Source organism: Theropithecus gelada, chromosome 1 (genome assembly GCF_003255815.1).
Source record: "Theropithecus gelada isolate Dixy chromosome 1, Tgel_1.0, whole genome shotgun sequence".
NCBI lineage: Eukaryota > Metazoa > Chordata > Mammalia > Primates > Cercopithecidae > Theropithecus > Theropithecus gelada.
The window spans coordinates 151,301,930-151,316,972 of record NC_037668.1 but is presented as its reverse complement, the minus strand read 5'-3'; the positions used below and the strand labels follow the sequence as shown (position 1 = coordinate 151,316,972).

At 43.0% G+C, this 15,043-nt stretch overlaps 1 protein-coding gene across 2 annotated transcripts in view; it reads right to left on the bottom strand.

Annotated features, from left to right (window-relative positions):
• Positions 1-268: 268 nt before the first annotated feature.
• PTPN14 (protein tyrosine phosphatase, non-receptor type 14) overlaps positions 269-15,043 on the bottom strand; it is a 205,396-nt gene continuing 190,621 nt past the window's right edge. For both annotated transcript variants that reach the window (XM_025390270.1, XM_025390280.1), the window contains one exon: positions 269-9,555. In XM_025390270.1, coding sequence (XP_025246055.1) covers positions 9,427-9,555 — 129 coding nt within the window. In that variant the 3' untranslated portion in view covers positions 269-9,426. The remainder of the gene's footprint in view (positions 9,556-15,043) is intronic.

Sequence of the window (15,043 nt, the reverse complement as noted above, 5' to 3'; positions counted from 1 at the left end):
GAACTTAACAAGGCTTATTGCTGCATTTGTGAGAAAGACCTATTTCTATGTATTCTTCACTCCACTTGCCTAGTGATCACCCCTTTCAGGTTTCTTCTAACAGCGACAACCTTGGGAATTTCAAACTAAATCTTCAGTACGATAAGGTTATACATCACTAAAAAGTGGGTAGCAGTAAATGGGCTTTAGAAAACAAAGCATGCAGGTTTTCCCAGGCACTTTGAACTAATGCAAACATATACAGTACAGAAAAGAGAAGATGTAACTGTTTTCTCTGAAAAAAAGGTTTATTGCATATGGAAATCAATAGATATCTTTTACAAAAAAAGGTTAGAACAAAGATCTCACATTTGTAAAGGCACATATGAAACATTTTATAGCAAGCACAAGGGCAGTGAGAACATCAACAAGGTTCAATATCTAAATAAGACTTTATAAAAACAGATAGGAAACAGTGCAAAAAATACTGTCAAAGTCAGTTCTATACACCTCATAACTGTGTATACAACTGGCAAGCATAAGCTTATTTACTGATATAAAATAGCACATAGAATAGCATGCATAGTTTTATTTTAGGCTTTTCATATTATTAAATTGATAAGAAGTCTATACCAAAGTACAGTTGACATGAATATTGATAAAAACACTCCCCAGCTTAGGGAATGTCCTATAAACATCTCAGCCCTCTCTCTGCTTACAACTACACTTTGGTAGTAAGGAGACTGGGCTTCCATCTTGCAAGGTGGCAAGCGGCCACCACAGGGGGAGAATGTGCTCTCAGGATCCCAAGTCCCAACCTGGAATGCATTTCTTACAGCAACAACAGAAAAGATGGTGATTAAATGTCTGCGTCAGCCCACAAAAGCCAACCACATCTGACTAACACAGCCCTCCATTTGGGCTGTGGTGGAGGTCAGTGGGCTCCTATGGGCTGGCCCAAGAACCGTAAGAACAAACCGGTTTCTAAGTTGGGGACTTGCCTGTACATTGTTTTAAAATGAAACCTAATAAATGTCATTTGTTTTGAATGACATTGTTTGATACCAAAATTCACAATATTTTGTGAAACAAAGAGCAAGGAAAGCATCAAAATACTGAAGTAGGGAGCACAAGCCTAGTCCAGTGAAACAAACTAGATTAGCTTGTTATTTGATGTAACACAAGTTACATAAGGTTACACGTTTATTAGTAATCTGCATATTTAGACCTTTTTCCCACTGAAGTATCCTCAAGCACATTAATTAGCTATTGAAGGAACAAAGGACATACATAGGAACTCATCTCTGATGAAGTGTAACTTTATGTCAGAAAGGAGAAGGCTAATGAATTTTTAAGATTCCAAACAGTGGCAAGAAAGTTCAAAGGAAATTGCAGTAAAATTGTACAATGTTCAAGTTGAAAAAAAAAAATGGCTCTGAATTACACCATTCAGTTCTATGCTCAAGGTATATATTAGCTAACACTGCAGTTGTGAGAGGTGGGAGGCCCCTGAGAAATGCTGAGAACGCCAGGCACTCCAGCTCTGAGAGTCACCCTAGCTAAACTCAAAGCAGCATTCTTGAGATTTTAGCAAAAGGCTCCGCCCCAAGCCACAAAAAGATCCCAATCCAATCTTTTCAGCTCTATCCTCTAAAACCTTTTGTCAGATGAGATGGCATTTGTGTTTCCCAGGAGGAGAAGGTTGGGGAAGAAAATGAAGATAGCCTACATACAGATTTTGGATGACCAGCTAATCTGACCCCTTCCTAGATAAGTGAAAACAGATAAAATGTTTCTGGGCGGGTTTACCACCTGTTTCACTACAATGGCCAGTCTGTGTGAAGAGGCTATAATGAAGAAAACATTCTCCTTGCAGGGAGAAGCGAGAAACAAATGGGTCTTCCTACACATCACTCTGCCAAATGTAGCCTCTCTCAATCTATATAAGTTCACCTTGAAATAAATATTAAGTACTGCTGTCATCATTGTTTTAAACAGAGCTTCTTTCATTTCTTCTAACAGTAAGTGACTGATTCTATCAGCAAGGGAGCAAAAGGGTGAGAAAGGAAGCTTCCTGCTTGCCGAGTTTTCTAGCTATTTTCATTCAGGTTATTTTCATCTGCCAGATCTTTTTTTTTTTTTGACAAATTCTCACTCTGTTGCCCAGGCTGGAGTGCAGTGGCATGATCTCAGCTCACTGCAACCTCCACCTCCGGGTTCAAGCGATTCTCCTGGCTCAGCCTCCTGAGTAGCTGAGACTACAGGCATGTGCCACCATGCCTGGCTAGTTTTTTTTTTTTTTTTAAATTTTTAGTAGAGACAGGGTTTCACCATGTTGGCTAGGCTGGTCTTGAACTTCTGACCTCAGGTGATCTGCCTGCCTCAGCCTCCCAAAGTGCTGGTTTGATTACAGGTGTGAGCCACCACATCTGTTCATTTGCCAGATCTTATTCTTTGAAACTATACAAGCAATTTTTTAAAAATTACAGTAAGATTCCCTAATTACATATTTTAGAGAGGTTTAAGGCAATGATTCTCTGATGAGGTTTAACTCTTTCATCTGGGTTGCACTCATAAGGTAGGTAAAGGAAAGAAAAAGTGTACTGTTGAGAGTTGATCCATAAAGCAGATGGGGAAATATGAAAAGGTAGCAGAGACTGGGTGCGGTGGCTCACACCTGTAATCCCAGCACTTTGGGAGGCCGAGGGGGGTCTTCTCGAGGTCTGGAGTTTGAGACCAGCCTGGCCAACATGGCGAAACCTTGTCTCTACTAAAAATACAAATATTAGCCGGGTGTGGTGGCGCACACCTGTAATCCCAGCTACTTAGGAGGCTGTACTCCAGCCTGCGCAACAGGAGCGAGACTCTATCTCAAAAAGAAAAGGCAGCAGACCCTAAGTGAACAAGGTGCTCATGGAATGAAGAGGGTGACAGCACACAACAATCCCACCTGTTCCCTTGAACAAGACAAGGAACACCAAAGTCACTGCATGTACATCCGAGTTTTGTGGCCTGAATATAAACATGACCTGCTCTAAAGGAGAGTGTGCTCTGCAGCACCTCTGAGATCACAGGGGAGAAGAATCAAGAAATGCAGGAGCCACATGGGTAAGCAGAATGCTCTGCTAACAAGGCAAGGAAAGGCTGCCTGTGGCAGGTGAGGGAAGATGGTGCTTCTGAGCAGCAAATCCAGGCAAATATGATAAATCACGCATCACAATCCATGACATTCATCAAGCTCTACCTCAACAGTGAAGACAGTTTAAAACCATGAGCTAGGGTGAAATAGACTCCAACACTGCCGCAGGGTTTCCCTAGCATGCCACTTGGTGGTTCCCATCATGCTGACATTACAGAAAGGGAGGTAGGGGGTAGCAGAGGCATTACAGAGTTCAGAAAATTATTTGTGAAACAGAGAACTTTTAGATAGCAACTTCAGGACTGATCCAGAAATCCTTCCTCTCCCGCTCCTCATTTATAGAAATTCTTGGGCAAGTTTATGGCATTTTTGGGAAATGATCCTGATGGCCCAAAGTGTGGCAGAAGGAGCAATGACTTTCTACACAAATGCTTGTCACACTCAGGCTGCCCAGTAGCTCCAGCCCTTCTGCCTTGTAACTCAATGTCCTTGAATTTATTCTTAAAATGGGAAGGCTAAACAAAGCTCCAAACAGTAGGAACTGATACACATCCTCCTCTTTACTGCACCAAACAATCATTTTCCAGTCTATGAAATTGATGGATGCCAGATACTCAATGCTAGGCTCATGGACATTTTAATAGGGAATATCTCAGTTTGGCCTTGAGAAAGAAGATGCAGCTCCATTAAGCTGGAAAGATTAAGAGAGGTAGTCTGCTGAATAAAAACACTTACCTATCTGAGTTTCTAACAGAAACACAAAAGCTGAGAGCAGGTAGGATAAAGGCTGAGTGTTGATGGGGCAAGCTGGTGGTCAAGTTTCACAGGGCCCCCTGAATAACACTGACTTCTGGACGACACATTTGAGACAGCAGAATTTGACGAGATTTCCCCCATGTTTCTCCCTGACATGTTGCTGTTACTTTCAACAGATGCCATCTGTAAGGTCCTTTGCCCCAAAATGTCTTAGAAGCTTAAGTAAAGACAAGAACTATTTTGCTTCCTTGCTTAGCATTCAAGAGAAGTATCAAATGCAGTTTAATATCTTACAGCTTTATTGCCACCCTCTAGGGCCAACTAGTTTGCCAACCATAAAGCTGTAGGCCATTGGAAAATTTGTGCGATTTCTATGAAAGACCTGAATTTCTCCATTTGGGAACCATGCTGGATGAGCTGTTGCTCTGCTCATGAAAAGAAATCACTAAATAAGAGCATGATGAGTGTCTCAAAACCCATTGGCAAAACAATAAAACACAGCAGCAGAATAATTATTGGTAAAACATGGAAACGCTAAATTCCCAAAAATGGCTACCCTAAGAGCCCAACAGTAATTATGTGGTGCTTCCAGAAATTTCTTATTCTAGGAGCTCCATAGAGTTATTTCTGATACTGAGGAAGAACACAGGTCTGACCCAATCCCATCCCTTGAATACGTGCTCCCTGGCACACATCCTAGAATGCCCTGTACCCTCTACCCCTCAACCCCCCCACCTCAAGGGATTGACAGATCTTCCCCAAATGAAAATCAGTAATGAAACAGTTGTCCTTTACCAAAGGGGGCAATCAAGGACCCTCTGCGAATACCAGAATATCATGGATGCTCAAGTCTTTTATATAAAATGACGTAGTATTTGCATATAACCTATGCACATCTCTTGTATACTTTAAATCATCTCTAGATTACTTACAATACCTAAGTTGATGCCTACACATCACTTCATTTGCATGAATTCAATGTAGTATTCAGCATGTGGCAAATTCAACTTTTGCTTTTTGGAACTTTGTGGGTTTCCCCTCTTCCCCAAATATTTTTCAATCTGTACTTGGTTGAATATAGGGATGTGGAACCCACAGATAGGGGTGGTCAACTGTACTCATCTTCACCATCAAATGTACCATTAGATGGGGAAAGAGAGACTAGAAAGCACATTCTGCTTTTTGACAAAGGACACTTTTGGGACCCATACGTCATGTAACAAGTAGGCTGAGGTCAGTTAATACAGACTGCTCATAGGGAAAGGACAGCAGCTAAAAACTGCAAGGTGATGTGCCTGATGGCCAATCCGGCTTAAGAGAAACTGCAGTGCACTATCTACCTCTGCGACTTCCATGTCCCAGGAGATGGCCCATTCACCAAGTGATGCAAGGATCCCTATGAGCAGGGCAGCAGGTTCACGAAAAGAGCCGGCCCACCCAGGGTACACCTTTTGTGTTCATTAGCACTGCTCTGGAGAAATGACATCTGGTGTTGGGATCTACACTGTATCGGGGGAAGATATAGGTGATCCATGCGAACATTGTCTGTTCGCAGAAAATATGGTCCATTATTGGAAATTTCATATGGGTCAATCTATATTAAGCTGGAAAAATAATCAGCCAGATGAAAAGGCCAGCCTGCTGTACCCACTGGAGTTTACAACTGAAAAGCACAAGCTGAAAGAAGGCAGGATAAAGGTTAAGTAGGTGTAAGCCATGGTCAAGTCCTACAAGGCCCACAGCAGTCTACATAGACCCTCTCTTCAGGCTGATGAAAGAGGGGGCCAGAGATAGCCAAGTGACTCTTGGGAAAACAATGGCAGTTTCGTTATAATTTTAAAAAGTGGTTCCTGTCTTCAATCTACAAAATTAAAAGTAAAATTCTCTCAATTTAAGCTCTTCAAAAGCTTATGATTCAAAATATTCCATATAGGTGTTTTTACCTTCCCTGATCTTATCGGTTAGCTCCGACTGAATAGAGCGGCTCATTCATCTTTACTCCTGTGTAATCAATGTTTAACATCCTTTTTTCATGCAGCTAAATCCTCCTCTACTTCCTATCTGGGGAAAGAAGTGCATACTAATGTCTATGCTATCTGTAAATGCTTCCAGAGACTCTTGCTAAAAGGTGATATATCCAGTATATCCTTAGAACCCAAGGAAACCAAAGAAACCTCAGCAGGACATTCCTCAACTGAGCCAGCAGGCTCATCTCATCTTAAGGATGAAGACATCAGATTCAGCCCCCATGATTCAGGGACCACAGTAAACAAGGATGAATACCTCGGGTCAATGTATCCAAATGAGTACAGATGAAAGAAACCAAACAGTTCCATTGGAAAACCTCGAACACAGCGGCTGGAAAATGTCTGATGGCTTTGTTGTGAGATGGTAACTTTTTTTCCCTCCATTTTTAATTTTCTCCCTTCAAATCCAAACTGCAGCAATAGACACTGACAGCTCTAGCTTTAGACTTGATACATCATCAGGAAATCATTCCAAAAGCTCTAACTAGATAACTAATTTAATACACTTTGCTTCAAGGTTTATTCCTTGGCTTGCTTCCCAGATATAAAGCATCTCTGGGCAATTATTATGCAGATGCCACTGAAAGGACTTTAAATGGCTGCTGCTAATTTAATAGGAGATATGCTGGCATTTACTGGAGATGTGAAAAGGAATGCAAAATGTGCTAAAGAACCAAAGGCATTTGTTTTTAAAAGTGAAATATGTGGAACAACTCTTAAATGTTTTCTTTTGGGTTTCAATATAAACTTTGGCTAGAAAGTTGAATATTAAACCTACTTCCTCCCTGCATTTTGTACACTAATGAATATTCCCGTAGCATACGGCAGGGACAGTGGATGAATTTCAAGAAAGCCCATGAGCTCTGATGTCCTCAAAGACACACCAGATCTATATGCTGTCCACATGAGACATTCTAACAGTGCCCACCTTGGGGCTTAGAGATAAAAGATAAATACTGATGTTGTTCATCATGCAATAAACCAGTAACTGAGACCACTTGCTAAAACATCCCTAACAGTAGAAATCCCAAGGATGGAAAAACCTCCAAGAAAAGGACACAAATACCTTTTTGCTATTGATGAGCTTCTTATAATAAGGGTTATAAGCTCTGTTCCACTGAAAATACATGTAATACTAATGGTTTTCTTCCCAGGATATACGATGAAACTCTAGAATCTACAAAGATCAGCAGGTTATACTCCTTCACTGAGTCTTCAGACCTTGAAGCAGCAGACAGAGGGGAAGCCCTCCATCCCCAGATACTCTGAGTCTAACTACAGAGTACAGCCACCACAACACCTGGCCAGGTTGAAAAGAGGATTCGTATTCCAAAGAACTTAATGGGGAGTATGCAACCTGTTGGCATGTGGTGATGGGATGTCACAAAGGTCTATTTTTTCTGGTTGATTTGATGCCACTCCTTCATCTTTTTAGCTCGGGGGGACAAAAGCAGCAATGAAGAAAGGCATATGGAACTCTCACAGCAGTCAACTCTAAGAAAAAAACCCCTGCAATTAAATTTTCCTTTCTACTACATGTAGTTTTCCTTGACAACCTTTTTTCCTTTTTTTTGGAGGCAGGGTCTCTCTGTAGCCCAGGCTGGACTGCAGTGGCAAGATCATGGCTCACTGCAGTCTCAAATTCTTTGAATGAGGTGATCCCCCCCCCGCCTCAGCCTCCTGAGCAGCTGGGACTACAAGGGCAAACCACCATGCCTGGCTAATTTTTGTACTTTTTGTAGAGACGGGGTTTCATCATGTTGCTCAGGCTGGTCTTGAACTCCTTAGCTCAAGCAATCTGCCCGCCTTGGCCTTTCAAAGTGCTGGGATTTACAGGTGTGAACCACCGTGCCTAGTTGACTACAGTTTTTAAATTGCAGGTTTGTTCTTTGAACTGATCATTGTGGGCGTTCCATATGCCTTCCTCCACTGCTGCCTTTTCCCCGAGCTGAAAAGACAAGGAAGATGTGGCATCAAATCAACCAGGAAGAGCACACCCTCTGACTTCCTATCACCACGTAACAACATATCAAAGTTGTACTCAAGAAAAAGGTGCATATCAAAGTTGTACTCAAGAAAAAGTAGACATAGAATGATAAATCCCCCAAAATGCAGTAAGAGGAAAAATGTACAAAACATGATTTATTGTGTACCAACCTTGGAAATTCAGAAGGACCCTGACCAATGAAGCCACAGGAAGAAACTAAGAACTGGGCTTCCAAGTGAAGATAACTGACCAGACAGTGGATTTTATGAAGAAAAGGAAAGAAGCACAGGGCTTTGCCAATGACAATTCTACCATCGTTCATCAAGTGGCCCCAAGTTTGGATTATGGGGTCCTGAGTAGGATTAATTCTGATCTTGCAGGCCAAAGCCTGAAGATGATACCAGCACAGTGGGGGTCAAATTTGATGTGTTTCCTGGCCAGGACCCCTGTTACGTAGCTAAATGCCATATAGTTCCCATAAATCAGCTTCCCCATCTGTTTCCTTGATGACCTTTCCAATGACTTAGTGACCTCAACTTTCGGGTCTCTGTCCAGCACACACATCTCATGTAAATAAAAAACAATGATCATCAAGGCCCTGCCTGAACAACACAATCCTCAAAGGCCCTGCCCAACTCCTTTCTCTTTCTAGGTCTGCTATTCTCTCTCAATCAGGATAGAGTCTTAACTGCACAGATGGCCTGGTCCAGAGCCTCAATGCCACCAGACAGGGTCCTACTGAGCAAACGGGAGAGGTAGCAACAAATACCCAGGGTACAGTCCCCAGCAGGGAAACACAAACTCCAGAGCCCAGAATAAGGGGTGGTCAAGAAAAGTGCAACACAGAGCTTCTCTTTCGGCCCCAAAGATGGCAGTTACTGCACTGTAAAGGCAGCACTGTCTTTAGCTGTTCTGTCTTTAACTCAAGCTTGGGGGGAAGTTGGTGGGGGAGGTGTTGGGGAGAGGAGATTACTGAGGATGAGGGGCAGAAATGAGGAAGAGAGGAAACTGTCTATCAAGGCTCATGAGTCCCAAAATATAAGAGAATCGTGCTTGTTCCTTCAGACCCTTTTCTTTATATTTCAGGATGAATTACTTTTCTTACCATCTTTGCTTTGGATATAAGTAATGAATGATGAATGAATTAAGCTGATGAATTTCAGGGCTGGTTACAAATCCGGCTGCAACTTCACAAGAGATGTGCTCCCTCATGCCTCTGTCCCCAAAATGATCCAGCAGGCAACCTTACCTACTGACATATATATGCAGATCAGTCAAAATGTGGTTCGAATGAAAAGTACTATATTATTAAGAAAACTGCATTATAATAATTCACAAAAGTTATTCCAAAGGGGAAAAAAATAAATTATCTCATATAAAATAATACATGGCATGTGTGAATAATCTTGGCTATTATCTTCAGAGAGCCTGCTTGCTGCCAGCCACCTGCACCCCCGCGGGGGGAGCAGATGTTTTCTGGAGGTGACTCTCCTGCACGATCGAGCTGGGTCCCTCCTCCAGGAGCTGGATTGGGGGGATTAAATGAGTCTGGAGTTTTGGAGGAACTGGATGAGGACTTGGTAGACAAACTTGTACTGAGCGATGGTCTGGATCATGAACATCCTCTGCTCCCTGAGGAGCCTCAGCATCATGGGCACTTCCACCTTCTGCAAGAAAAGAGAGAAAGCACAAGGTCCTGAGACAGGAGGCTTCCCTTAGAGCATTCCTCATTCCCTCATTCAGGAAGCACTCACCCACTGCGCATGCCCAGGTATAAGAGAAAGCAAGGGACTCTGCCCCGGCTGGGTTTTACGTGTCAAACAGTTTATACCAGCAACTGGAGAACCTGGTCATCATGTGTCACTGGTGGAATATTTTATTTTTATTTAATTTCAAATTTTCTGAGAGGGTCATGCTGTGTCACCCAGGCTAGAATGCAGTGGCACAGTCATAGTTCACTGCAGCCTTCAACTCCTGGGCTCAAGCAGTCCTCCTACCTGAGTCTCCCAAAGTGCTGGGGTTACAGGCGTGGGCCACCACACCTGTCCTGGTGTATTATTTTAAATACAGACTAGTCTGCTGGATAAAACATAAAGGCTGGAGTGAGACCTGACTGGTACTCTCAACTCCACCACAACCCAATGACAGGATTTAAGACATCTCAGGGTCTTAGTTTCCTCATCTGTAAAATCAGGATAATAATGCTTTCCTCTAACGGCAGTGTGGCCTTGCCCTAGTTAGTGACATTTCCTCAGCAATAACATGGGTATGAAATAACATCTGCCTCATGGGATCAAATGATGAAACACATATCAAGCACTTAGTGCACAGTGAGTGCTTAATAAATATTACTCATTATTCCTTTTTTTTTTTTTTTTTTTTTTTGAGACAGAGTTTTACTCTTGTTGCCCAGGCTGGAGGTTAGTGGTATGATCTCGGCTCACTGCAACCTCTGCTTCCCAGGTTCAAGAGAGTCTCCTGCCTCAGCCCCCGGAGTAGCTGGGATTACAGGTGTGCACCACCATGCCTGGCTAATTTTTTGTAATTTTAGTAGAGACAGGGTTTCATCATGTTGGCCAGGGTGGTCCTGAACTCCTGACCTCTGGTGATCCACCTGCTTTGGCCTCCCAAAGTGCTGGGATTGCAGGCATGAGCCACGGTGCCTGGCCGAGAACACCTTTTTTGAGACAGGGTCTTGATCTGTCGCCCAGGCTAGAGTGCAGTGGTGCAATCGTAACTCATTGCAACATCAACCTCCTAGGCTCAAGCAATCCTCCCACTTCAGCCTCCTGAGTAGCTGGAACTATAGATGTGGCACACCACACCTGGCTAATTTTTAAAATTTTGTGTAGAAACGAGGTCTCACTGTGTTGCCCAGGCTGGTCTCAAACTCCTGAGCTCAAGCAATCCTCCAGCTTTGGCCTCTAAAAGTCTTAGCATTATGGGTATGAGCCACTGTGCCTGGCCCTGAGTCTTAAATGAGAACATTTTGAGTATTAAATGAGATTGCCTATGTGTGAATTATTTGAGAGTATATACAATGATATATATTGTCATTAATGAAAGGAAATTAATACAGTGTCATGGATACTTGAGCAGACCAGAGGCCATCACAGTGTCCTCTCCCCTCACCTTCACCACGTCCATCCTCCTGGACCAGCCAGGACACATACGGCTGGAGCACCCCGGAGCTGTGGAGGCCATGGTGGCCTCAGCACACTCACTGTGCTCTGGGAGCTCTTAACCCCGGGCAAATGATGGCACCCAGGAAGTTTTCAAGGGCTAGGCAAGTGTTTAAAAGAAAATAATAAAAACTCAGCTGTATGCTTGACTTTGTAACCTTTGAACCTTGAAAAATAATTTCAGCTATTTCCAAACTGTGTATAGTTATGACATGACACGTGCCATCAGTCACTCTTGTTCAACACCAACTAAGGAATGCACATCACAAAGTTGTGATGTTGCCTGGGCTAGAGTGCAGTGGTGTAATCACAGTGGTGCAAACGGACAAAGTCAAGTCCCTGCCTAGTAAGAAAAGAAAAAAAAGGCATGTGAATCTTCGAACTATGAATCAAAATACAGAACCTAGGTTATAAGCTTCTGATGGTAACAAGTAGGTCTCTGCCTAAATTATATTGCAAAGTGACCAGTATCATGAGATGTGATCTAGAGCCACCTAATAATGAACTTAATTTCATGTTTGATGAGGATTACTCTGTGGTTGGGCACTGAAGTTAAAAGAATAGAGAGAATAAGGCTGTTCCGCTCCCCTACCCAGCAAAGGTTTTAGTCGGGAGGCAGGATCACACTGGTGTTCAGAGCACAGGCTCTAAGTAAGGCTTCATCTGCTGAATCTCAGCTCTACCACTTCTTGGCTGTGGGAAGCGGGCACATTACTTCATTTACCTATGACTCAGTTTCTCTTCTGTTATGTAAGGATACTGACATGGTCTTGGCTCTGTGTCTCCACCCAAATCTCATGTGGAATGGTAACCTCCAGTGTTGGGGGAGGGACCTGGTGGGAGGTGATTGGAACTTGGGGGCAGATTTCCCTCTTGCTGTTCTTGTGACAGGGAATTCTCATGAGATCTGGTTGTTTAAAAGTATGTTTTAACTTCCCCCTTTGCTCGCTCTCTTCTGCTATCATGTGAAGACATGCTTACTTCCCCTTCACCCTTCACTATGATTGTAAGTTTCCTGAGGCCTCCCAGCCATGCTTCCTGTACAGCCTGCAGAATTGTGAGTCAACTAAACCTCTTTCCTTCATAAAGGACCCAGTCTCAGGTAGTTCTTTATAGCAGTGTGAGCATGGACTAATACAGGTACTAACAGGACTTGGTGCACAGTGTCACTGCAAAGGCTACTTGTGTTAATACTATAAGGCTTTAGAATAGTGCGTATACATGGCAAACACTAGACACAAGCTAGCTGTTAAGATATTATTTTCAATGTTGTCACCATCACCACCTCCTCCACCACCACATCTTCCTCCTCCTCCTCTACCATCATCCCCATCTCAATTACCTGTAGGACTGAGCCTAAATGACAGTATATTGTCTGATATGGAGAAGTCTGGGGACATGACAAAGAAAGTTCTCCCGGTCTTCAATGAAAGGGTCCCAGCTGGCTTAAAGATTCATTCACTCCCACAGGCTCTGCTCTTAACTGTCCCCAAGCCAAGGAAGCACAAAGCAGTTGACACTTGCTCAGTCTTGTCTAGAAGACATTTTCTCCTCCTCACTTTATGAAGGAGGTATAACTTATTCAGAAAAGCAGCAAGATCAAGACATCTGCCCTTTTGGCTACTGAGATCCTAAGTTTTTGTAATTAGCTGTAGCTGGAACAGACAGCTACATCCAGAGGACTGAGAGAGTGTACTGCAGACCATGAAACGAGTGCTTTCTGAAAAACTCTATGCACCTTAAAATGCCTCAGCTAACACTCAGTGACCAAAAGCACTGGGCCACAGGGAGGCTTCCCAGAGCAGCGTGGGACAGTTGTCCCCACTCCCCACCGCACAGCTACCAACCTCATTGTAAGTGTCTGCGTTTCATTGTTTCTGCTCAACTTTTCTGTGTTTAGAATAAGACTGAGAGGGACAAGTCCAGGAAAAAGAAAGGTCGTTTCACTGACAGAATTAAAACTGCAAGAATTACAGACTAAAATATAAAGTATGTTAAATCCAGAAGCTGTGGAAAGAAGGCAGGGGAGTTTGGACAGGAGAAAAATGGGACCCACAATTTAATATATATTTGTTAAAATCTTTGCTTGAAAAACAAACAAACTAAACATGGTCTACTCTTCTCCTGAAATAGGGGCTTGGATCTTACTAGCCAGGCCTGAAACAGTATCAGAACAAAAGTAGAGCATTTTTTTCCCCCAACCATCTACCAATAGCAACCATGGGAAATAGGACAGATAAGACTGGCTATATTTGTGCTAGGGGAAGTGAAGTGAAGAATATGAGTCATCTTGCTATCTTTGAATATCAATGGGAACAGAAGTTCTTTTTGGATTAACCACGTCCCAGCAAAGAATGTTCTGGCATGCAGTTGGGCACTGAGGAAATCCGCTATGTTTGGACACACCATAGAGCATTTAACCACTCTGAGCCTTCACCAAGTCCACAGGAGGCCACAATGGCCGAATCCCTCACTCCAAACTGTTCTGGCTTTGATATGCCTTGTCTGTGCTCTGCTGGTCCAATAACATCTGGTGTTCAGTGAGCCCCCACGTCATCGCCTCACTGAGGCTCAGCCTTTGACGGGTCTCCAAAGAGCTCAGAATAGTTTTTAATGTCAGACAAGACAGAATGGCTTCTTGAGTTGAAAAGGGGAAGTTGGGAGCAGAGCACAGGGAACGGGGAAAGAAGGGGAGTGGCCAGGCTCACAGCTGTAATCCCATCAACTCGGGAGACCGAGGTGGGAGGATTGCTTGAGCCCAGGAGTTTGAGACCAGCTTGGGCAACACAGCAAAATCCTTTCTCAAAAAAAAAGAAAAAAAAAGAAAACAAGCGGGGAATTTGGTGACAAAAGTGATATGAAGGGAAGGACAGGACAATTAGGTGGGGGAGGTGATGATGAGGCCCTCAAGCCATGCACACACTGATTCTACCTCATCTTATTTTGTCTTCCTAGCAATGGATGGATTGAGACTCCGTGGGCAGGTTACTCATTGTTCTAGAAATTTCTAGAGACCTCTAGTAGTGAGAGGAATAAAGACGCGAACAATAAAAAAATCCTATGTGGGACAAAATGGTACAAACTCAGAGGGCAATGACATTTCTGTTATGTAGTCTCAACTGATTCCATGATGAGCATTTCGCTCAAGCTTTGTTTTATGTTTTTCTAACATTAGGCTACAGTTCGGATTGCCCCTTTTCCAATTTTTAGCGGCACAAACATTCATTCCCATGGACAGACTAGAAGATTCTCAAAATTATCATTTCACAGGCAGAAAGTTTAATGTCTAAGTTTAGCATTTGTTGTTTTCCTGGAAGACTCAATATGACAAACTTCATATTTAATCTGATTTTCAAACGATTCATGCTATTGAATAAATAGTATATTATCATATAAATTCCTCCACAGAATTGCAACAAATCATTCTATAATTTAAGAACTACCAAACCACAAGTTTCCTTTACTTTTTCAAGCCATATAATTTGAAAACTGAGTAAGAACCAAATCTTATACAGCGTTTGGAGGCAGAGTGAAGACAGGAAATAACTCCGGACTCAGACACAGAAGACCTTGCTTCTGGCTTCAGTACCACTGCGTAAGAGCCACACGGCACTAGACGAATCACATAATTACTTCCGGGCCTCAGTTTCCTCTTCTGTGAAACAGGAGGAGTGACATGTGCATGGCTCCTCTACTTGGCTGGTATGGCAGGCAAAAGCCCTTAAAAATTCTAATGTCCCAGGTAGCTAGAAGGTAGAAGAACTATTCCTTAGCTTTTGACTGCTGTTTGTCTCACCTACACAAAATTCAAAGTCTCTCAGTGTAACTCCGTAATCCTACAGCAGCAAAGGGATGCCATGTACCTTGTGTGCACAGGCTCAGCAGCACCCCACTTCTGCAGGAAGAAGGGGTAGGGCGATCAGCCGATGCAAAGACGGGGATGTTTGCATGCTCTAAGTATCTCCTCTGCTCC